Source organism: Hyperolius riggenbachi, chromosome 6 (assembly GCF_040937935.1).
Source record: "Hyperolius riggenbachi isolate aHypRig1 chromosome 6, aHypRig1.pri, whole genome shotgun sequence".
Lineage (NCBI taxonomy): Eukaryota > Metazoa > Chordata > Amphibia > Anura > Hyperoliidae > Hyperolius > Hyperolius riggenbachi.
The window spans coordinates 220569695-220594042 of record NC_090651.1 but is presented as its reverse complement, the minus strand read 5'-3'; the positions used below and the strand labels follow the sequence as shown (position 1 = coordinate 220594042).

Sequence of the window (24348 nt, the reverse complement as noted above, 5' to 3'; positions counted from 1 at the left end):
AGAATCAGAATCACGTTTAATTCGCCAAGTACAACAGGGGTTGTACCCGGAATTATTTTTAGCTCAGAGAGGGTCGGAGATGGTACAAACACATGCATACAATCCAACATGTACAGTCAGGTACAGTAGTACAAGTAGCATATACCTATAAATACAGCACACTAGCTATAATGACGGACGCATGGGGGAGTCTGGAGAGCTGTGTGAGGGGAGCAGCTGGTGGCCCTCTGCCAGTGGCGCTCGCCCAGCTCCGCAGCTGCTCCAGACGCCCCGCCGTGTGTCCTGGAGAGAGTGGACAGTGAAAGAGAGAGAGAAACAGCAGGAATAGCTAAAAGACTTAGGAAGGAAAGAGAAAAGAGAAAGAACAGAGGAAGAACCAGGGCAAGAGGAGAGAGACAGAGGCAGAGTCCCCCCCAGGGCTCCAGGATAAGAAAAAAAGCATCCCAGGGTCCGACAAAACAGTCCAAACAGAGTCCATCCCTGTGGAGAAGTCGCCAGGTGTAGATTGCTAGTCCTCCAGGCTGAGTGGTGGGTGGTGGAGCAGGCTAAGCACTGAACCTCACGGCTGAGTGGTGGGTGACCGCTGGACCTCACGGCTGAGTGGTGGGTGGTGGAGCAGGCTGACCTGACCGCTGGTTCTCCCGGCTGAGTGGTGGACGACACGGGCCTCGGCAGTGGCAGATGACCCTGGTAAGGCTGGGGGCCGCGGCTGGTAAAGACCCACTACCACGTGGGAGGCCCGGCAGGAAGCAGCGGTGGTCAGGCCTCCTGCCCGCATGGATTGGCAATGGCTGAGGGGCTGGCTCGGGGAAGCAGCCGGGCAGCACCGAAAGTGGCAGTGCCCGAGAAAAGAAAAAAGCCCGAACAGCTGATACAGGACACACTGTTGGCTCGCAGGCGGTTTGTTCAGTCGGGCGCACCGATCCGCTGGAGGCCTGCATGGCATCATCCTCCGTGGCTGGAGTGTGTGGAGGATGGTGGCCTCTCCCCTAGGAGCCTTCCTGGTCATCGGGCCTTCAATTCCTGCATGGGGTCGGCACGGAAGGTGTCCCTGATGGTCCGGGGGCAGTGGCGGCAGATCAGCGGAGCTCCGTGCTTGCTAGGCTCCATGCTGCACGTGAGCTCCCGAACAGTTGATCCTCTGTCCTGCCTTCCCACCCGTGGTCCGTGGCTGTTGCAGGGCCAGACTGACTCCGCCGATGTCCTCCGCCTCTTACCCCAGAGCGAGATGTGAAGCCAGAGGTGAGTGGAGGGAGAGACCTCCTCAAAAAAGTGAAAAAGGCCAGAGCCCTGTGGCCGTGGCGTCCGAGTCTGGCGCCATCTTGTTGAAGCAGTCACACACCATTCCCCCCATTCCCTTTAGATTGTAAGCTTGCAAGGGCAGGGCTCTTTTGTGTCATCTGAAAATGATTATACGTTTTATTTATCATGTTACTTTTATCACTGTCATTACCAAATCTGTATTCTGCATTAAAGTATGCAATGACTGACTCTGGTAGGGAATAGATTTGATTGTGAGTTCCACAGAGGGACAGTTAGTGACATGACTATACACCATATGCAAAAGTTCTGCAGAAGATGTTGGCGCTTCATAAATAAACAATATTAATAATAATAAATACAGGGAACAAATGAAGCTTATAACAATCACCAAACATGAACATACCAGTATGGCAAAACTGTACACATTACTGAAACGTTAAGGGAGTCTGAAGGGAGAATTAAAAAACAAAAAAACAGAACCACTAGCATTGTAATGCTCATCTGATACATCGCCATTGATCCTTCCCACCCACTCCCGGAAAGATTTTTCTACATTTCGGGTTATTCTTTCTTCAATCAAATAGCTAAAATTGAATAGAAGTTAATCGGTTGGATATGTTAGAGCAATAGATTTCTGGCAGATTAGACAAATTATCGAATTGTCCTGAGGAATAGATATGTGTATTCCTAGTTTAACACTTTCCCTTCTTATCCATAGCTAAACAGTTTTGGTTGGAGTCAGGTTTTATCTGTATGGCTTCATTCACACAATGGCCTTGATTCACTAAACCGTGATAACTCAAATATCACACCTTATCAACGATATCACACCTTATCAAAGTTAACACGCCTTATCAGAGTAGCATAGCGAGCACTATAAAACCCGCAGGGGCTCAGGGCAGGACAAGTGCCATTGCCAATTAGCAGTAATAAGTTTGTAGCGCTAGCTATGCTACTCTGATAAGGCGTGTTAACTTTGATAAAGTGTGATATCGTTGATAAGGTGTGATATCACGGTTTAGTGAATCAAGTCCAATATGTGTTAAGATACACCTTATGTGTATACAGTATTATAATGTATTATATAAAAGTTGCTGCCTCCTCAGATAAACTGCGCAGAAATGAGCAGCATACAGTGTGCCAGAAAAACAGATCCAGTTATAATGTGAACAGATCAGTTGTAATATGAATATGAAAAATGACCATTAACCCTTTCCCTGCCAATCACGTACTAGGTACGTTGTGGCTGGAAAAGGCTCCAACTTCCAACAACTTACCTGGTACGTTATTTGGCATTTTGTCCCAAGGAAGCAGTGGGGAGAGGGGCTGACATTATTAATAATAATAATAATCCAAACATTTGTATAGCGCTTTTCTCCTGTCGGACTCAAAGTGCTCAAGAGCTGCAGCCACTGGGACGCGCTCAAGAAGCCACCCTGCAGTGTTAGGGAGTCTTGCCTTGAACTCCTTACTGAATAGGTACTTGACCTAGTCAGGATTGGAACCCTGGTCCCCCATGTCAAAGGCAAAGCCCTTAACCAGTACACTAACCAGCCACCACATTATCCCTACATCCCTCCACATGGGCCCTCCTCTTCTGCCTCCCTGCAGTGCTGGAGAAGTGGTTGGTGTGTAATTACTCACTCGATCGCTCGCTCCATGTCATGCGTCCCTTTTGCCGATATGGTGTAGTATTGTTAAATTGGTTGTGGTTAAAAGCAAAATATTTAGATATACTCACAAACATGGGTTACCCACAAGCAACTACTTCAAGTGCAGGTGGGGAGTATTAGAACCTGACCCCACTCAGGTTTTTAAGATGTCACTCTCTGTAGATAGAAAACGGGGTAGCACCCCTCCACCGAGGGTGGACTCAAGATTTCAGCAAGGCTTGGTGTACAGAGGCGCCAGAGTAGAATAAAAACGTTTAAAAACCGTCTAAAAGAGGGGGATGTTCAGGTGGACTTACCTCCCTCAAAAATATAAAAGTCAATTGAGTCACAATATATCAATACAACAATATTTTATTGAACTCCACTTAGTGCAACGCGTTTTGCAGGTGTGGTCCTGCTTCATCAGGCAAACAGGAGTATAACTCAATGGGTCTAGATGCAGAAGTGAGCGCCTCTGTGACAGAGGCGCTCACTTCTGCATCTAGACCCATTGAGTTATACTCCTGTTTGCCTGATGAAGCAGGACCACACCTGCAAAACGCGTTGCACTAAGTGGAGTTCAATAAAATATTTTTGTATTGATATATTGTGACTCAATTGAGTTTTATATTTTTGAGGGAGGTAAGTCCACCTGAACATCCCCCTCTTTTAGACGGTTTTTAAACGTTTTTATTCTACTCTGGCGCCTCTGTACACCAAGCCTTGCTGTAACATTTTTTTAGGCCAAGTTTACAGTGGTCAGTTACATAATTCACGCGTTATAATGACTGTGAATTGCAATGGAAACCATAGTCTTTAAAACAAAGCATGCATGCAGCAAATTAGAATAACGCGATCCATTACTGTGAACAGGCCCATAGAATTGCATGGACAATGAGATGACATGCAGAATTATTTTCCAATGCAACTGACCACTGTGAACAGGGCCTTAAAGATAAAACTGACAACATCAACTTCATTTTACAGCCACATTTTTGCACTCAAACCTCAAATTATTTTTTTAAGCTAGGTTCACAGTGGTCACTTGCATAATGCACGCATTATGAGTATCAACTGCAAGGGAGACTGGGCATAGACTTTAATACGAAGCCTGCGTGGAACGAAATAGAATAACGTGATCAGTTACAAATGCAGCACTTTGAAAAGGCCCATAGAATAATATGGGCAGTGAGTTGACATGCAGTATTATTTTGCAATGGAACTCACCACTGTGAACAGGGCCTAACTGTTTTATTTCAATTAAACGACTAGAGGGTATCCTCTTAAACTCCAAGTCTTGTCTTTCTACCTGTCCTTTATCCTATTTTCTTCCCAAAGCATTCTTCCTCCTCAGTGTTCCATCATACCTGGTGTAGGCACTGATTTCAGCTTTACCTTTCCACAGGTATCTTCCCTTCCATGTTTAAACATGCTGTAAATACTACCAATCCTGGTTAAAGAGGAACTGCAGCCTACAAAAACATACTGTCATTAAGTTACATTAGTTATGTTAATTAAAATAGATAGGTAATATATTCTCTTACCCACCCTGTTTTAAAAGAACAGGCAAATGTTTGATTTCATTAGTGCAGCCATAACCTTTTTGGTTAAAAGGAGGTGACAGGGAGCATGAGACACAGTTCCAACTGTCCTGTGTGCTGATCACGCCTCCCAGTTGCTAGGCAACGTGAATAACAGCATTGGAAATCCCATCATGCTTTGCACAGCATCAGGGAAAAAAGCCCGGGCAGTTTTCTTTGGTGGGTGGAGCTTAGCTAAAAATGCTGCTAAAAATGATGCTTTGGTAAGAAAAACAAAGTTCTGATGCTGTGAAACTGTTAAAGAAACACCAAGCCTTTTCAGTTCTGCTGAGTAGATTTTTAGTCCGGAGGTTTACATTAAGCTTTATCTACATCTTGCATCCCTACCCCAACAACTGCCCTTCTCTCTTCTTCCCTTTCCTCCAAACTGCTTGTTTGTCTCGTCCAGCACTAGTCTCTATTTAAGTCCAACCTGATTTGTACCCTAATCACTCCACAGAAATGGTCATTGTCAAAGGCTTGTTAAATGCAAAATCTGAAGGCTGTGATCTGCTTCTTTTACTTCATCTTTTATTAGTTTTTGATACAGTGGACCATGCTCTGTTCCTACAAATCCTCTCATCTTTGGTTCTCTAGGGTCTCACTCTCTTGGCCTGATTTTACTTGTAGTAATTTTAGTGTAATGCATTCTAAATAAACCCCTCTGTTTGGAATGGGGGTACAAGGCTTCTCCGTGGATACCTATGGCCTCGGGCAGCTACTCTGCCTAATGTTCTGCTACTTAAAAAGCTTTCTTGATTTGTGCAGCCTGCTTACCTAATTGTACTTATCTCCAGACACCATCCTAAATGCGATAAAGGAGAGGAGAGGGAGAAGTTGCAATACGATAAAGGAGAGTAGAGGGAGAAGTTGCAATACGATAAAGGAGAGGAGAGGGATCCATCCTAAATGCAACTGCTACACTGCTAATGGCATTCTCCTCTCATCCACCCCTTTTTCTTGCACCTCTTTTTTGATCTCTTAATTAATGCAAAGATCCAGCAGGAAAATCCTCAGTGCTGAAATGAGCAGAGTGAAGATTACAGTGGCTCCTGTATACCTTATGCTGGGCATACACGGCACTTTCTTTCCTTATCAATCGAGCCGCTGATGGGCTCGATTGATAATATCCGACAGGTCCGATGACCTGCCGGATAGATTCCCCGCTCGATCCCCGGCGGGGACGAGCGGGAATCGATCCACGCGGACGAGCGGGGATGCCCCGGCATCGAGCCAGTGGCTCGATCCGGCACATAATTGCATCCAGAAACATGCCGTGTATGCCTGGCATTAGGGGGGTAATAATTGGGTGATATGGCAAGTCCTGCACAAGTGATATCTGCACTTGTCATTTTTGATGTAGGCAGCTTCAGTGCTCCATAGCAATAAATGGAGATCATAAAGCTGAATATTGATCCAGCACTGATGCTACACAGGTACTGCATCAACCTATTTCATACACCCTATGCTTCAGTTCTGCTGCTACTGTTGCCTACAATATCTAGACATAACCCAACAAGACTAACATAAAAACAACTTAAAGTCAAGTCTCCAGAACTTTTTTTTCTTAAATTTGGATTATGTGTACATGGGTTATGGTCTTGTTGACTTCTATGGCTATAACATGAGCACTGGTGGTCCAAGGGTCAGAAAATTATGCACATCAATAATAACTTGTTTGCGTCTCTAAATCCTTCTCAAACAAGATCAGCCGACTAATCACTGGAAACAATGGGGTAGAAAGAGCAGGGCTTTTATCTCAGACAACAGAAGCTGATTGATTAGTCATTTTGAGAAATTGTTATCGGCAGATTATTGATCTACAAATATATGGGCACTAAATTGTGGTATTTATTCACTTTAGCTTTCCATCTGGTAAATTGGATCAGCTGCTAGAAGCTTTGATTCACTACTTGCAATTTCAGCCTTCAAGGTTAAAAAGAAAGCTAACATATTATTTTTTTTGTCTTCTGCAGGACAAGGATAATTCTGGTGCCACGATTCTGCACTTAGCAGCCAGGTTCGGCCACCATGAAATAATTGGTTGGTTGCTTCGTTTCGGAACAAATGATGCAATGGTGGCAACAGACACAGGAGCCCTTCCTGTTCACTACGCCGCGGCCAAAGGAGATCTCCCCACACTGCAACAGCTCTTAGACTACTGCCCAAAGTAAGTACATCATATCACTTGAATGCACACATGTCAAGCTTTGGCCCGGAGGCCAAATATGGCCCACAGAGCCATCAAATTTGGCCCCCTAATGAGTTCTCCACTTTGAATTATGTTTAAGCTATATTGGAAGTGAAGCCCTAGATAACAGGGAAGTCAAAGGAGGGAAAACACTAGACACCAGGGAACTGTATAGGGGAAGGAGGGGGGATCACTAGACAGCATGGAACTGTAAAGGGGAGGGAGTGGGGCTACTAGACACAAGGGAACTGTAAAGGGGTGCTAGGGGACCACTAGACACCAAGGAACTGTAGAGGGGAGGTGAGAACACAAAACCCCTGGGAACTGTATATAGAAGGGAGGGAGGACCACTAGACACCGGGTAACTATATGGGGGAGGGAGGCATTATACACCAGGGAACTGTAATGGGGAGGGAAGGGGGACCAGTAGAGTCCAGGTAACCATATAGGGGAGGAACGGAGGCTATTAGACCCCAGGGAACTTTATAAGGGAGGGAGTTGGCCACTAGACATTGAGTGTGGCCTGTGACTTAGTCCCAGTGTTCAATTTTGACCCATTTTGTATTTTAGTTTGACACCCCTGCTTTAAGGGAACATGTGAGGCTGTCACCTTCCTTGCAGCCAGTGGAGCCAGACTTTGGGTCTGTACACTTGGTATAATTATCATTCTGGGTGAATAATTCAAAGTGTTACAAAAAGAGAATTAGAATTTTAGACAGAGCAAAGCATCAGCACAGAACTCATGCCACTGCCATTGCTTATTAGAGAACGAAGATGGGAACCTTCATATTCCTCTGACTTCAGTTTACCTTTAAAATAGAAATAGAGTGCTACTCATGATATTCTAAGCCTACCATGGTTAGATCAACAATTTCAGAAAGTGGCTACTAGCTCACCAAGTGACATAGGGGAGTCTCCCTCCTGCTGTTGCTATGGCACTCTCCCTCATTCCCTCCAGGTGTACAGAATAGAGGATTTGAAAAATGGATGATCAAAGGTACTTTTAAAATCTCTGATTCAAGAAGGAACGATGCTATGACCACAAGGAAATCAAAGGGTCCAGCTTGGTCAATTCCTCATGTGTTTCTGGCTATGGAGACAATTAGCACTTTATGTTAGGAGTTTACCTAAACCAATTGAGAAGAGGAAGCCACTGCATCGTCCAGAGGTTTCCCACTACGGAGGTTAGTATCAATCTTTTATTTTATTTTTCTACTTGATAAATATTCCTTTAAAGAGAATCTGTACTCTAAAATTTTTACAGCAAAAAGCATACCGTTCTATGCATTATGTTCTCCTGGGCCCCTCTGTGCTGTTTCTGCCACTCTCTGCTGTTATCCTGGCTTGTAATTAACAGTTTTAGGCAGTGTTTACAAACAAACTAACCAGTTTGTGATAGGCTCACATAAGTAGAGTGTGTGAGTCATACAGAGCCTGCAGGGGGCATGCAGAGGGTGTGTATCGCTTCTATCCAATCACAAGCAGCCCTGCACATTCCAAACATTCCAGCCCAGACAGAAGAAAACAGATTAGATCATATAACAGAGATAACACAGCCACTGTGCAATTAGAAAAGGATGCAGTAAGCCAGAGCACATTAGAACAGGCAAAGGAACTTATAGGATAGAAGAACTAAGGCTGAAAATTTTGTTACAGAGTCTCTTTAAAGAGAATCTGTACTCTAAAATTCTTACAATAAAAAGCATACCATTCTATTCATTATGTTCTCCTGGGCCCCTCTGTGCTGTTTCTGCCACTCCCTGCTGCAATCCTGACTTGTAATTGCCATTTTTAGGCAGTGTTTACAAACAAAAGACATGGCTTCTAACTAGAGTGTGATAGGCTTGAGAGTAGCTCAGTCTCTGACTCATACAGAGCTTGGAGAGGGTGTGTATAGCTTCTGCCAATGGCAAGCAGTGCAGCACATTCCACACATTCAATGCCGACAGAACCGACAGAAGAGAGAAGATTAGATCATATAACAGAGATAACGCAGCCACTGTGTAACTAGAAAAGGCTGCAGTAACACAGACCACATTAGAACAGGTATAGAAACTTATAGGATGGAAGAAATAAGGCTGAAAATTTTGTTACAGAGTCTCTTTAAACACAAATTCTCCCCTAACCACCCTCTCCACTACTAACACCTATGTATGCTTCTTCTCATAATCTCTTCTCTTGCATGGCTCCATGGCTTCCCTAGGACTGCCATCGTGTTCCTGAGGGCCTCTCTCTTGCCCTGTTTGACTTGTTCCTACCTTTAACACATTTAAACAGACCCTCAGTTCCTACCTATCTGCCCTTTCTTAATTACTGAATAACCAAAGCCCCACTTATTTTTTTTTTGTATTTTCCTTCTCTTATGAGCTCAGTTGGGCAGGGTAGAGTTTGCAGTTGGGTCCAGTCTCCTGTCTTCTCTCGAGGGTTCGTAGTATATTCTATCATGTATAACCTCAGTACATCTTGTACATAGACCGTAAGGCTGCAGCTCCATCCTATATACACGTGTTCTGCTGGTATTGTGTGTGTTTTACCACTCTGCGCACCACTCACCTGCTGTTTTTAGTTTAGAAATCTCATGCATTATTAAAGCCAGGTGAGCTGTGTCTCGTCACAAAGCTTTCTGCGGTCGATGATAGTTCCTCTTACAATCCTATGAAATTCCATCTTCAGTACAATTAAGCACTCAATAGGCCGATGTATCATCTGATTTAATGTTGATGTGTATGTGAGACGGATGGTGAGCCCTGGGCACAAATTAACACTAATTATATCTGCGCATTTTTCCACGGCTTTGTTTTCTTTCCTTCTTCCGGACCGCTCTGCTCATTCCACACACCTCATGTCATCCATTAAGAATATTAATTCAGTCAACATAGGCTTGTGACCATTACTTAAATGGTTTCTAAACATTTAGACATGGAATTTAATTTACAATATCTAAATGCTGCCACCTGTATTCCATTTCACAAAAAGCTACTTTACCATATGCGAAGACGGAAGCAGGAAATTTGGGCGCATGAGGCAGGTGGACAAAAAGGGCGCCGCCATTCACTCCCATAATAAATATCGTTTAATCGGCGCCCAACAGGAAAAAAGGGCGCCGGAGAAAAATAACGTTTTAAAAGCGGCGCCCGGAGACTTTTAATGTTTTATAACTGGTTCTCATGATTACACATTATTTAATGATTTATAATTTTTTAAACATTATTTTTAAACGAAAAACAGTACAATATTTTTTTAAAACATTACTTTTAAACGAAAAACCGTACAATTTTTTTTTTTTACATTTTTAAACGAAAAACCGCACCATATTTTTTTAAAACGTTATTAATGCTTATCACAGGGGGGTCTTAGGTTTAGGCACCACCAGGGGGGTCTTAGGTTTAGGCTCCAACAGGGGGGTCTTAGGTTTAGGCACCAACAGGGGGGTCTTAGGGTTAGGCACCACCAGGGGGGTCTTAGGTTTAGGCACCAACAGGGGGGTCTTAGGGTTAGGCACCACCAGGGGGTCTTAGGGTTAGGCACCAACAGGGGGGTCTAGGGGTTAGGGATAGGTACAGGGAGGGTTCTGTGTGAGAGTAGGGTTAGGTATAGCTTTAGGAAAATTCTTATTAATGTTTTATAAAACGTTATTATAAATTTCAATTTTTAAACAGGGAAGATTAACGTTTTTAAAATTGCCGATTTTATACACATTATTTAATGATTTATAACTTTATAAAACATTATTTTTAAACGAAATATAACACAAATTTTTTTAAATGTTATTCATGATTATCTTTTAAAACCCTGCGCCCTTTTTTCCCGGCGCCCTTTTTTAACGTACGCTGCGAAGACACCTTCAGTATTTTCCCTGTATAGTGCTACCTGCCACCAGGACATGAACTATTCTTCTGATTATAACCAGCATATGACTAGTTTGTAGCCATGAACAATTTGAGCTGTACATAAAAATAAAAAAACATCTTTATTAATCCTTTACCAGTGTTTTTTTTATGATAAAATACAAATTAAAGTGTATATTCAGGACAATTTTTAAAATTCCTTTTTGGATACATTCAAGAAAGTGCACAAACCCCTGTTAGGTTTTGCTCATGGACGATGTCTCAGCTGAGAGTTTTCTCCTAATGTTTTGTCCCAGGGAAAGTTGCCACAATATCATAAAGTTGTATTACCGGTACTTAAAAAATTGTTAAAGGTGTCACCAGATCAGGAACTTAGGTTGTATCTTTCAGCAAGGACTCCTGTTCCAGTGACCAGACCACCATCAAAGGAGGAATTACCCTTCTGTGGGGCATTTCCTATTACTTTTGTAGGTACAGGCAAGGAAAGCATGGTGGAATATACCCCAACAGGTGTGGAACTAGCTGAAGCCCATGATGAAAGTTTGAAATCTCCTGCACTCTGTCCAACATTAAAAATAGCTTGATTTCATTTCACTTTAAGAGCTGTATGTGTAAGCTTCAAACTGTTTTTAGAGTACTTTGGGGATTTTGTTGAATCTAATTTCTCAGTTCTGTTCAAAAGCAAAAGAATTGTAATGTATATTTGTAGAGGCATTCCATATGAATGGGAGATTTCTCATACATTTCTGGTACCATTGGGTTCAAAGCTCTGTTGTGTTATGCTTCTTAAATTATCAATTCAATCTCAGCATTTTGAGATAGTTTCCAGTGATATGTTTCACAGATGTGGTGTGATTCACTAACATTTATGTTGCTCCGATAGAGCATATATATATATATATATATATATATATATATATATATATATATATATATATATATACACACGCTATTAGTTGTATTCCAAAAATAGCATAATGCATGACGTACATTGCGCAAATATTCTACTGTGTCAAGCAGTACAACACAGGTGGTTCGATCAACACTTGATATTTTGAGACTTGATTTTGAGACTGAGTTTCAGTTGTGGTGTAGGAATTGATCGCTATCCAATAAAATAGCAGTCGGATAAGGATCAATCGGCTTGTCTTGTCGGGTCAAGAACCAACCCGTGTGTGGCTGATTTTACTTTTTGTGGATGGCACTGTAGTTACAGCACAGTCTCCTAGTGATAAGAACTTGCTGAGCTGCAGTACCGTCAACAAAGAGCTAACCTCTCTGCAGCATAGGTAGGTGGACCGAGAGACTGAGACCTGCTCTCTGCTTTGGAAAACCCACTCTCCTGGTAGCACCATGCTTGCTGGAGGCATCTCTGGCTCACATGAATTTCTCTGGAATGTCTGTATCAAATACAGGTTTATACCATGCAATTTCCCATCAGATTTCGTGCTGAAAATATAATTTCCGACAGGTCCAATATGTTTTCCGAACGTTATTCTGATGGATTTTGTACAGAAGTGGTCAGAAAATTCCATAAAAATTTCCACAAAAACAGTCGGAAATCAGATCGGACCTGTCGGAAATTATTGTTTTGACCTGAAATCTGACAGAAAATTGCATGGTGTGTACCAGGCATTAATATCACGTGACCAATGTTTTTTTTTGTTGCTTTGAAAACAATGGAAAATCTCTAAAGGGTTAAACTGGGGCTTTAAAGATGGCTTTGGCATTTATCATCTATACATTAATTATCAGATGAAAGTAATGGCTTTGGTTTTTAATTATGTGTACAAATGTGATTTCTATAGCCAAAAAGAACCTGTAACTGTATCTGTGGAAGTCTGTATGTTTTGTGCATCAACAGTGCTATCAGCTCTATTGAGTAACTACGCCCCATCGCCATATGGCAGTGGATGCACTTTAAACTTGATCATTGTCATGCTGTACCTTCGGTCTGCAGGCATTTCTTGTTAATTCTTAATCAGCTTAGCTAGTGACAGTCAATGATAACGAGGTCTTGCTTTCCAGACTGCATTGTTTGTGGTCTCCATAGTAACAGAGAGGCCAGCTTGTAGTAATTTAATAAGATGTAATCAATACACATGCATGGGGATTCTGTGATGTGGCAGAGGGGGAGTGACAAAACAAAGGCAAGGTTCTGTAAGTAAGGACTCGTTCCTGAAATGATAAAAAAAAGTGAAATGACTTTTAAAGCATGTCAGAAACCCATGGAATCTGCAGTAAACATGCATAGCTTAATTCTCCTCCCGTTTCTTGTTTAGCAATTGCTTATCTCAAGCTTGTAATTCCTTCACATTCCCTTTTACATTACAAGTGCTTCATCACGTGTTGGTGCTATATAAATAAACATTAATAATGAATGAGATTGATTGCTGATGACGAAAAAACATACAGGTAGAGTTTGAAAAATTAAAATATCGTGCAAAGGTTCATTTATTTTAGTAATTCAACTTAAAAGGTGACACTAATATATGAAATAGACTCATTACATGCAAAGTGAGATATTTGTAGCATTCATTTGTTATAATTTTGATGAATATGGCTTACAGCTTATGAAACCTCCAAAATCAAAATCTCAGAAAATTAGAATATTACATGAAATAAATAAAACAAATATTTTCAATTGAAAAATGTTGGATTGGACCTTTGAAAAATGTAATCATGTATATGTACTCAGTACTTGGTTTGGGCCCCATTAGCATCAATTACTGCCTCGTGGCATAGATGCTATCAGCCTGTGGCACTGCTGAGGTGTTAAAGAAGACCAGGATGCTTCAATAGCGGCCTTCAGCTCTTCTGAACTGTTCTGTCTCATATCTCTCATCTTTCTCTTGGCAATGCCAAATAGATTTCCTATGGGATTCAGGTCAGGCAGGTTTGCTGGCCAATCAAGCACAGTAATCCCATGGTCATTGAACCAGGTTTCGGTACTTTTGGCAGTGTGGGCAGGTGTGGAAAATGAAGTCTGCATATTCATAAAGTTTGTCTATGGAAGGAAGCATGAAGTGCTCCAAAATCTCCTGGTAGAAAGCTGCATTGACTCTGGACTTAATGAAGCTCAGTGGACCTACACCAGCAGATGACATGGCTCCCGAAGCATCTTTAATTGTGTGCCCCTCCATTTCTCCTCCAGACTCTGGATCCTTGGTTTCCAAATGAGATGCAGAATTTGCTCTCAACAGAAAAGTACCACTAAGCAACAGACCACTACTTTTTTTCTTTAGCCTAGGTACGGCACTTCTGACAGAGGCGTAACTAAAAATCACTGGGCCTCCCTGCTAACCCCCCCCCCTTTCCTGCACAGGTAAACTGAGATCAATGTTGCAGTAAACATAGGCACCAGTATGATATAAACGTTATTAAAAGGTTTAAAAGTAGAGGAGGCAGTGGTGGACTTTTCTCCTTCAAGTAGATACAAAAACAGTATTGATGACATATCAATAAAGCAAATTTTATTTACATACTACTGGGTTTGACACAACGCGTTTCGCAGGCATGACCCTGCTTCATCAGGCAATAAGGATGGAGTATATATCTTTTGGTCAGAGACAGTAGGCTTTCAGTATAACATACGTTGCATGAATTAAGACAATCAGATAAGTAGGTATGTAAATGTATAAATAATGAATAAGATATGGTCCAGACAATGTGACTATAGTGAAGCTCATGACCTTTTAGTAGTGTACTATAAAGCTAAAGTACTGTATTAACAGTAAAAATAAGGTGCTAGGGTGTGGTGTATCATGTGATAGTGGTTGTTGAGCCAGAATTACAGGCTATGGGCTATAGGTGGATTATAATGAATGCTCTAGAGGGTATAAAGGAGAAGAAAACAGGGGTTGGGAGGAGGGTAGAGGGGACCAAGTGAGGGTGGCCTCACTTGGTGAGGGTAAGGGTGGCCGTGTACAGGTGGGGCTGAGGTAGTCAGGGATAATAGACACTGGCCCATATGCAATTCACTTTTTCTCCCGAGTTTTCTCCAAGGTGATAATTTTTCATCTTCTGTTTTTCATCTTCTGTATAATTTTTCAGCATTTCACAGTTGAAAAAGAAACAAATGTAGTAGAAAACAAAAATTATTTTGTTTATTTTCTTGCTTGCTGGGGGTTGAAAAAGCAATGCGGCCAATTAAACAATGGGTGAATTGAAGTATGATGTCACGTGTTTGTGCGTAAATCTGTATGGTGTTGAGAATCAATGTCCTTTAAATGGCTAGTGCACACTTGAATCTGTTTTCCCCATGCAGATAACAACAGACAGCAGTGAAGCACTGCACATATTTTCTCTATCAATTACATTAGCTTCTGTGATAAATATGCATGTTTTTACATATACAGACACACATGGGGCTTGATCCACTAAACTGTGATAACTAATATCACGGCCGCACTAGTGTTTTCACGCGCAATTTCGCATTTTGCGCACGGTTTAGTGAATCAAGCCCATGGTGTGCAGAAAACGTATACGGAAAACCGACAGACGAGTGTGCTCCCAGCCTCAGCTTATTACACTCACTCTGATGGATCAGAACTGTCAAACTCACTTTGTCCTCCTCTGATGGAGCAGAACTGGCTCTGCAGCAGACTCCTCCAGCGTCACTACAGTACACAGCACTTGGGGAGGGGTAGAGAGGCTGGGGGCAGAACTGGCTCTGCAGACTCCTCCAGCATCACTACAGTACAGAGCACTTGGGGAAGGGTAGAGCAGTTGGGGGCTGGGCACTGTACACAAAAGCCTGCTGCACACTGAATAGGGACTGTCTACAAATCTTTTTAATTTAAACTCTGTATGATTTGTTATCAGTGGCTGAGCAGATGCAGTCATTAGAACAATTGTGCAGAGAGCAGAAACCTTTTTCTCTCCATGCCCAGACTCCTCAAGTATCACTACAGTACACAGCACTTGGGGAGGTGTAGAAAGGCTGGGATAGAGCAGCACTGTACACAAGACCCGGCGGAACACTGAATAGGTACTGTCTACAGATCTTTGTCTACAAAACCTTGTATGATTCCATATCAGTGGCTGAACAGATGCAGTCATTAGAACAATTGTGCAGAGAGCAGAAAGTTTCTTCTCTCCGTGCCCTTAGTTGTCAGTCTCTCAGGACAAGAGAAAAGAATCTTTTCCCTCCATGGGGCACCCTGCAGCTCCTGGGTCCCCCTGCGGATGCATCACTGGTAGGGTCTATTGTTATGCCCCTGCTTCTGACGTTTGTTGTTCAGGAACAGCTTGACAAGAGGAATACGACATTTGGAGCCCATGTCCAGAATCCATCTGTGTGTGGTAGCTCTTAATGCACTAACTCCAGCCTCAGTCCACTCCTTGTGAAAGTCCACAACACTTTTGAATGAACTTTTCCTGACAAACCTCCCCAGGCAGTGGACATTCCTCCTGCTTGTGCACCTTTTTCTTCCATAGTAATTTTGAGTGTGGAGTCGCACTTGCTTGGCTTCCATCAATTTCAGATGGTCAGGTGTGCAGATCTAATAGTCCCGGACACCATGGGACTCAAACTGTGGCAAATGAAGAGAAAGATCCGCACCACCTTCAGAAAAGCTTAGTCTGTTTTATTGGAAAAAAACATACAAATTTAAAAAGAACTTTAAGGCAGGACAGACCACTGTTTCGGGCTCCTGCCCATCTTCATGCTGCCTAGTTCTAGGCACCTTTTTCTTCCACACAACTTTCTATTAATGTGTTTTGATGCAGCACATTGGGAAAATCAACTTCTTTTGTAATTACTTTTTTAGGCTTTTCCTGCTTATGGAGAGTGTCAATGATGGTTTTCTGCACAACTGTCAGGTCACCAGTCTTTCCCATGACAGAGATTCCTACTGAACCAGGCGGAGAGACTATTTAAAGGCCCAGAAGGTGTTTTGGATTATTAACTGATTAGAGCCTGGCACTTTTAGATGATTAGAACTTGACACTGATTAGAGCATAGAATATTGAACCTTTTTCACAATATTCTAATTTTCAGAGATTTTGATTTTGGGGTTTTCATAAGCAGTAAGCCATAATCATCAAAATGATAAACAAAGGCTTGAAATATCTCGCTTTGCATATAATGAGTCTATTCCATATATTCATTTCACCGAAACAAATTAACTTTTGCAAGATATTCTTATTTTTTTTTAACTTCATCTGCTGATAATGTATCCAGTGAATACGCTTTTCCTTTTTTATATCCAAATATTGCTCACATATGTAGATAATAGGATAACAAAGGCGCCAACAGGATAAAAAACACTAAAAAAAACTTAAAAACCCATCTTGGTAATAGAGGAGGTAGTGGTGGACTTACCTCCTCCAAGCAGAACATACGACTGTGGATTTTCAGTCAAAACAATTTTATTGGATACTCCAAATAAAGTGCAACGCGTTTGTCTAGATAGAGGCGCTCAGCGTTGATGATACTGGCAGATGCTGTTTACTCCTATCTGTTATTGTCTGATGAAGCGGGTTTGTACCCCGCGAAAAACGCGTTGCACTTTATTTGGAGTATCCAATAAAAATTTTTTAAAATCCACAGTCGTATGTTCTGCTTGGAGGAGGTAAGTCCACCACTACCTCCTCTATTACCAAGATGGGTTTTTAAGTTCTTTTAGTGTTTTTTATACTGTTGGCGCCTCTGTTATCCTATTATCTACATCAAGTCCACCCTTGGTGGAGGGTTGTACCCTTCCTTCTTCTACTACAGAGAGCGACTTTTTAATCCTGAGTGGGGTCAGGACAATCTCCCCACCTGCTTTGACAGTGGTTGCCTAATTGGTAACCCTGGTTTGTGAGTACTAAATGAATATTATTACTCTTCCAATTATAAATTACCAGTACATACTACACTATATTGATCTCTTGGTGTTCTCTCTTTTTCTCATTGCTCACATATGATTTGATAATGTGTAGTTTCACTCAAAATACACATATTATCTTGTACTGGATTCCTGGAGAGAATTGAGCATAAACAGGTGTAGGTGCAGCAGGCAGACACTTTTATGAAAATGATAGGGTGAATCTGAACCTGTAATACCACAAAATGCAAATAATAAACAAGACTGACAGAATGCAATATCTTGTATTGCAGGTAACTGCCATAATCCACTAACCAATTTCTGCACACAAGCACGGCCGTATTTCAGTCAAGACCACAGAGGCCATGGTGTAGTGCGCCAGGAAGCAAGGGTGGGCAGTGTACTGGCACAATCAGGCTGTTAAACTGCATAACATGAACTGCAGCAGTCGGCAAGCTCTTTGTGCACTCTGGCTGCTTCCTCTACAGTATCTGCACATAATCATGGCGGGAGGCAATGGATGGCCAGGTTTGGGACTCTGGGGACTAAAGGCCAGCGAAAGGGGGGCAGCCCCACTTCAAGTTCGACTCAGCCCTCCACCCAGCATCAACCTATCTGAACTGTGAAGGATCAGGAAAGTTTGTTACATCACGTCACATGTGACTCAGTGATGGCTGGGAAAGGTCACACAGCGCTGGTGGGGCTGATGGTAGGTCAGAGAAACCCCAGGATGCAGAGAGAGTGACTTCCAGACTTAGGGTGCTCATATACGAGGACCCTGCTTGTTCATAAATGAGAACCCTACTTGCTCATACATGAGGACTATTGCTAACAGTAGTTTAACGCTCTGCTCATTTTTAGTTTAGTCTCTGACTACAGCCTTTTATCAGTTTAGTGTGATGTCCTTTGTTGGTTTGGCATTGGGCTGGTGAGTGATATGTGAGGCCAGATGTTGTTCTTGCTTGAATCCCTTTGTTACCTCTTTATGAGGCTTGGCATGGCACATGCTGTTACCCATTGTTGCTTATGCATAAAACCAGTTGTTACTTAGTTATGAAGTTGGGCAGTGTTCATGTCTCAGGCCCGTTCATGCATCAAAACCAACATTGCTTTTGCATGTCCAGTGTTACTTGTGTGTCACATGTTGCTCACTCATAACCTATATCCAGAGGTTTATTATATCAGTTTACTATAACGAGATTCTACTGTATGTGAGACCAATATATCCTATGGGAAGTCCAGCATCATACAAATCGTGATACATCCATAAAGTCTAGTCTTGTCTATAAACAGTCATCATTTTAAAAGTTGTCTGTAGAACTTGTATCAGTTACATGGTACTGTTCATTCCGTTTACAATATTTTTTATTGGGATTTTCAAAAAGAATAGCATACAGTCATGTTCATGACATGTCAATTTTCAAAGAGTTTTACATCAAAACATATAAAACAAAGTAAAAGGGTGAGACTTTCACATACGTTATCTTATAATACGATCAAATGACAAGATTATACTATTAATATAATTATATAAAACAACAGAAGTATAATAATTATAGCAACAAAATATTTAGATATGTGGATGTCACATAATTGCATACCGATCACACGATGGTTCATACGATACCTAGTATAGTTGCTATCAGAACATCTAACCTTATCTAATTATCCATGCAACTTTATTTAAAATACCACAAAATCTGCACAAAATTGCATAAATATCGTAATCGTATGTGGATCGCGTGGAAATTGCATAAAAATTGCGCGAAAATCACATGGCAATCGCGTAAAAAGCGCACATAGATCGCGTGAAAATCATGCACCTAGGTCTGTATAATTTGTTCTTATTATTCTCTGCTTAATTCAGCAATGGACAATATTGTAATTTTCATGGCTGTTCATGATTAAAACCACTTTTCGCTACACCATTGCATTATAATAGCCAATGCACATTCTGTTATCTGAATTCAAAGGTGATATTTGTATGCCTGTCATGGCTGATGTTATATGGCCTTTGTCAGAGACATGTGCACTGCCCATTCCCACTCTCACTGCTCTGATTTGCAGCCACAATCTGGTGATGAATAATTGGTGTCTTTTTATGTCTGTGTGCATCTGGGTAAGGTGAAAAGCTTAGATAGAGCTTATCTTGCTGCTTCATTCATAGGGCCGCAGTAAAATAACTAGGGGCCTGAATTTTTCTTACACAAATCTGTAAGGTAGCAATTAGGCACGCTATTTTTTGCAATATAGATATAACCATTGCAAGAATCAATGAGATTTACTTAAAGGACTACTATCGGGAAAATCGTAAAATTTAACCACTTGAGGACCACAGGCTTACACCCCCGCTAGTAACCAGGCTACTTTTTACAATTCAGCACACTGCAGCTTTAACAGTTTATAGCATGGCCATACAACTTAGCAGCCTAATGCATCTTGCCTCCTTTCTGTTGGTGAGATCTGATTGCTTCTGTGGTTTATATATTTTTTTTTTAATTCATTTAATTGTTCTTTTTTTTTTAATATAAAAGTTTTTCCCCCCCTTTTCCTTCCCTCCTCCCAAGAGCCAGTCAGTATGATCGCTTCTCTTAGGCATCAGCCTATGAGAGGGATCTGTTTTCATGCCACTCCAGGGGACAGCCAAGTGTCAGGGCTGTCCCCAGTACAGTACTGCGCTAGATGGGCTGGCAGGCTGATCACAGAGCTCCACTCTGTGTTTCAGCAGGAAACGATCGCACATGCGTGCGCATTCCCTGCTAATCTCCGCTCCCAGGACTTGACGCCAAGTCCTGGGTCCTGGGGGAGCCACTCTGCAGCCTCCAATTGGTGTGAGGCTGTCGCAGAGCAGTTAAAGTACATGTGAACATATACAACATTTCTCCCAGAGTAAAATGTGCTATAAATTACTTTTTTCATATGTTGCTGTGGCTTTCAGTAGATTGTAAAAATCTGACAGAACTGACAGGTTTTGGACCAGCTCATCTCCTCATGGGGGATTCTCAGTGTTTTATTTATTTTCAAAAGCACTTAGTGAATAGCAGTTGCTCCATCCAACTGCCAAATAAGTGTGCAGCGAGCAGGGAGGCTGGCTAGCATATTTGTATAAATCCTTTGCAGGGAGTATCTTTATAAAGAATAAAGGCCATGCTGAGAATCCCCATGAGGAGATGAGCTGGTCCAAAACCTGTTGGTTCTGTCAGATTTCTACTACCTACTGTAAGTGACAGCAACATAGGAGAAAAGTAATTTATGGCTCATTTTACTCTGGAAGAAATGTACTTCTTATTGGTTTGTGTCTACATGTATTTTTAATTTTACACTTTTTTGCTATAGTGGTCATTTAACAGCCCGCTGGAGACTTCAGGGGGAAGGAAAGATGAGGGTAAGACAGAGGTCCGCGCTTTAAGTGAGTCGGAATCATCCCCAGAGTGTCAGACTAATAGTTTAAATCTACATACACACATGAAATTTCCAGTCCACACAATCAGGAATTATTGTTTAAACTAGGGAAAATCTAAGGCGTGTAAAGTGACCCCTGTTGCTGCTGGTGTCTCTTCAGGAGACTCTGACTGACGGATCTCCCTCACCTGACCTCTGTTGTTCCTGTGGGAACTTCAAAGGAAGTTTTTTCAGCAGGGTGTTGTTTGCATTTCCTGCAATATTCTCTTTTCATAAAGCAGTGCATGCTTCTTGGCCAAGTGCTGAGCAGCATGTCTGTACAAAGCTCATACCAAAATGCACTCCAACTATGATGTTGGGCGACATAAGTTTTGAAAGTGTTCTGTTCAATGTGCACGCTGGAGGAAGGACTTTGACCTGGGTCTCTTACTCTGCAGGGAATAAAAGAGAGCACCTGGTTCCTTGTGCTGTTTGTGCTTTGTGCACAGGTTATTATTATTATCATTTTTTATTTATATAGCGCCAACATCTTCCGTAGCGCTGTACATAGCACAGGTAGAGCTGCCTGAACTATCACCAGAATTAAAAATGAATTTACCCATAAGACATTCTTATACACTGTAAGTCATTTTTAGCGAATATCTTGCCAAATACCACTTCACTATACCTATTATCACACTAACAATTAAAACTATTGACCGTTGAGGTAAATTACCGACTTTTGCAGTAAATAACTCAATACATGTAAATTCACAAATATTAGGGCATTTGGTAAAACAAATAAAATGTATTAAGTATTTTAAGACCTACCTGGACTTATTGATAACCAGCAGTCCTCATTTGGTGAAATTGATAGACAAAGGAGACAGTCAATAGGAAGAGCCACCTGGTCCTGCTATTCTCCCAAATTTGATCTGATGCACTGGCGGGCAGGGCATCAGGAAAAAAAACACACATGAGTGTCATTCAAAGTGTCTTTTCTGTATCCGTTTAGAAGTGCAGATCTATAAACCAATACACAGACAAGAGCCCACTGGTGGCATGCATGTACATCTAAAGGGATGCCAGGGATGCACAGGATGGGTAAGGAACGGCTTATGCAGACCACTTCTACGAGAAGACTCACTGCTTCCAGCCAGATCTACTCTACATTGGTGAGACTTCTACATTACTGAGCAGCAGGGGCATAACTAAGGAGCTTCGGGCCCAAGTGCAAGGTTTACTTGGGACTCTTGATGGAGATCCAAAACCTACCAAGGACAGTTGCAGTGTCAGAGAGGTGTAATCAGAGTAAGGAAACAGTTTGTTAAAGAAAACCTGTAACTAAAAAACGTTCCCCTGGGGGGTACTCACCTCGGGAGGGGGAAGCCTCCGGTTCCTATCAAGGCTTTCCCCGTCCTCCTGTGTCCCACGGCGGTCTCGCTGTGCCCCTCCAAATAACGAGGATGTAAATATTTACCTTCCCAGCGCAGGTGCAGTATCAGCCCTCCGCTCGGAGATAGGCGGAAATAGCCAATCGCTATCGGTCCACTCTACTGCGCAGGCGCAAGTCTCCTGCGCCTGCGTAGTAGAGCGGACCCAAAGGAGATCGGCTATTTCCCTCTATCTCCTTGCTGAGAGCTGCAACAGCGGCCCTGCTGGAGCCAGGGAAGCTAAATAAATCAGCGCTTGTCAGGCTTGTTGGGGGAGGATTCCGGGACGCTTCGGCGGAGCCAGCGCTGGACTGCCTGCAGCCACAGGGATGGGGAAGCCTCATTGGGACCCTAATGCTTCCCCCTCCCGAGGTGAGTAACCCCCAATGGATTTTTTTTTTGTTACCGAGTCTCTTTAAGGATTACCACTATGCAATGCACATATAGAGGTGTTCATTACCAGCATAGCATCAATGAAAAGCTAATAAGATAGATAAAGGAGGGTTCTGGTGGGTCCCTCTGGTCCAGCGGCCCCGGGGCAGTCGCAACCTCTGTATCCCCTATTACTATGCCACTGCTGAGCAGGGCTTAGTGAATTGAAGCAACATTTTTTGTTCTATTACCAAACTATCACTGCATGTAAGGAAATCTGAGTGAATTAGGAAAAACTTGTATAATACTGAATGCTGTATTTTAATGACCTTTTTTTTTTAACTGGACAGCCCTTAGTGAATTGAGGCCAAAGCCTTAAAGCAGACTTACCTGAGGGCAGCTACAGGTCCATGAGCCCTAAACTCTGTGGAGAGCATTTAGTCTTCGGAAGGCAGAGGCTGCGGGATACACCAGCAGAAACCCCCTGTGCTACTGCACTCACCATATCAAACACTGCAAAGAAAAAATGGATGTCCACTCAATTAGGCTGATGACTTAAATTTGTGGAGAGGCAGGGCAGAAACACGTAGAGCAAAATTTATAGGGACCTCGGCAGAAAATTTGCGGACAGCCACAGCCAGGATCTCCAGGTATATGCTATACCAGAAAGCCTCCATTTTCCCAACTTGGAGCAAAGCCTTGCCACCAATTATTACTAGTCCAATTTCAGAGTATGAGTGATCATTATGAGTTCATATATTGAGCTGCAGTTGTCTTGACATTACCTAGCAAGAAGTTGCTATGGATCCTGGCGATTCATAGGCATTGCAGTTGCACAGAGCACCCTGGGTACTTTTGGTAAGCCCATAATATCCCGCTCTTTGGCAGCTCTCTGTGGTCACATTTGTAAAATGACAGATGTACCGTATATACTCGCATATAAGCCGACCCGCATATAAGCCAAGGTACCCACTTTTACCTCAGAAACCAGGAAAAAGTGATTGACTCGCGTATAAGCCCCCTTCCCAGTATATCCCACTCCACAGTAGCCAGATCTGCCCCCAGTACAAGTCAGCCCCCCTTCCCATAACCAGATGTGCCACAAGGACGATAGTTGTGTCTCAAGATGCCACTAGATGGGGTCATAGATATGAGACAGCGAATGCCACCCAGGAAGAATCCCCTATAATTGCACCACTCACACATTGCTTGCACGCTCTGCTCCACAGGAAGTCTTGAGCAGCGCACTCTGCACACCATGTTGCAGGGGATGGGGGGCACAGACACAGCAGGGAGCCAGCTGGCAAGAGCAGAATTTCTAGCGCACGATCCTTGTGCTCCTCTGTCAGTAACAAAACCTGCCCCACCATCCGTTCTGCTCCACTGTCTCGCATATAAGTCGAGGGGGTAACTTTTCAGCTCATGTTTTGTGCTGAAAAATTAGGCTTACAGTGGTGTGAAAAACTATTTGCCCCCTTCCTGATTTCTTATTCTTTTGCATGTTTGTCACACTTAAATGTTTCTGCTCATCAAAAACCGTTAACTATTAGTCATGATGGTTTTTATTATTTAGTGAGAAAAATAACTCAAAACCTACATGGCCCTGTGTGAAAAAGAAATTGCCCTCTGAACCTAATAACTGGTTGGGCCACCCTTAGCAGCAATAACTGCAATCAAGCGTTTGCGGTAACTTGCAACGAGTCTTTTACAGCGCTCTGGAGGAATTTTGGCCCACTCATCTTTGCAGAATTGTTGTAATTCAGCTTTATTTGAGGGTTTTCTAGCATGAACCGCCTTTTTAAGGTCATGCCCCAAC

At 42.4% G+C, this 24348-nt stretch overlaps 1 protein-coding gene across 1 annotated transcript in view; it reads left to right on the top strand.

Annotated features, from left to right (window-relative positions):
- The window catches only part of ESPN (espin), a 397424-nt gene that overhangs the window by 65402 nt on the left and 307674 nt on the right, over positions 1–24348 (top strand). The window contains exon 2 of the mRNA XM_068242154.1: positions 6472–6665. Coding sequence (XP_068098255.1) covers positions 6472–6665 — 194 coding nt within the window. The remainder of the gene's footprint in view (positions 1–6471; positions 6666–24348) is intronic.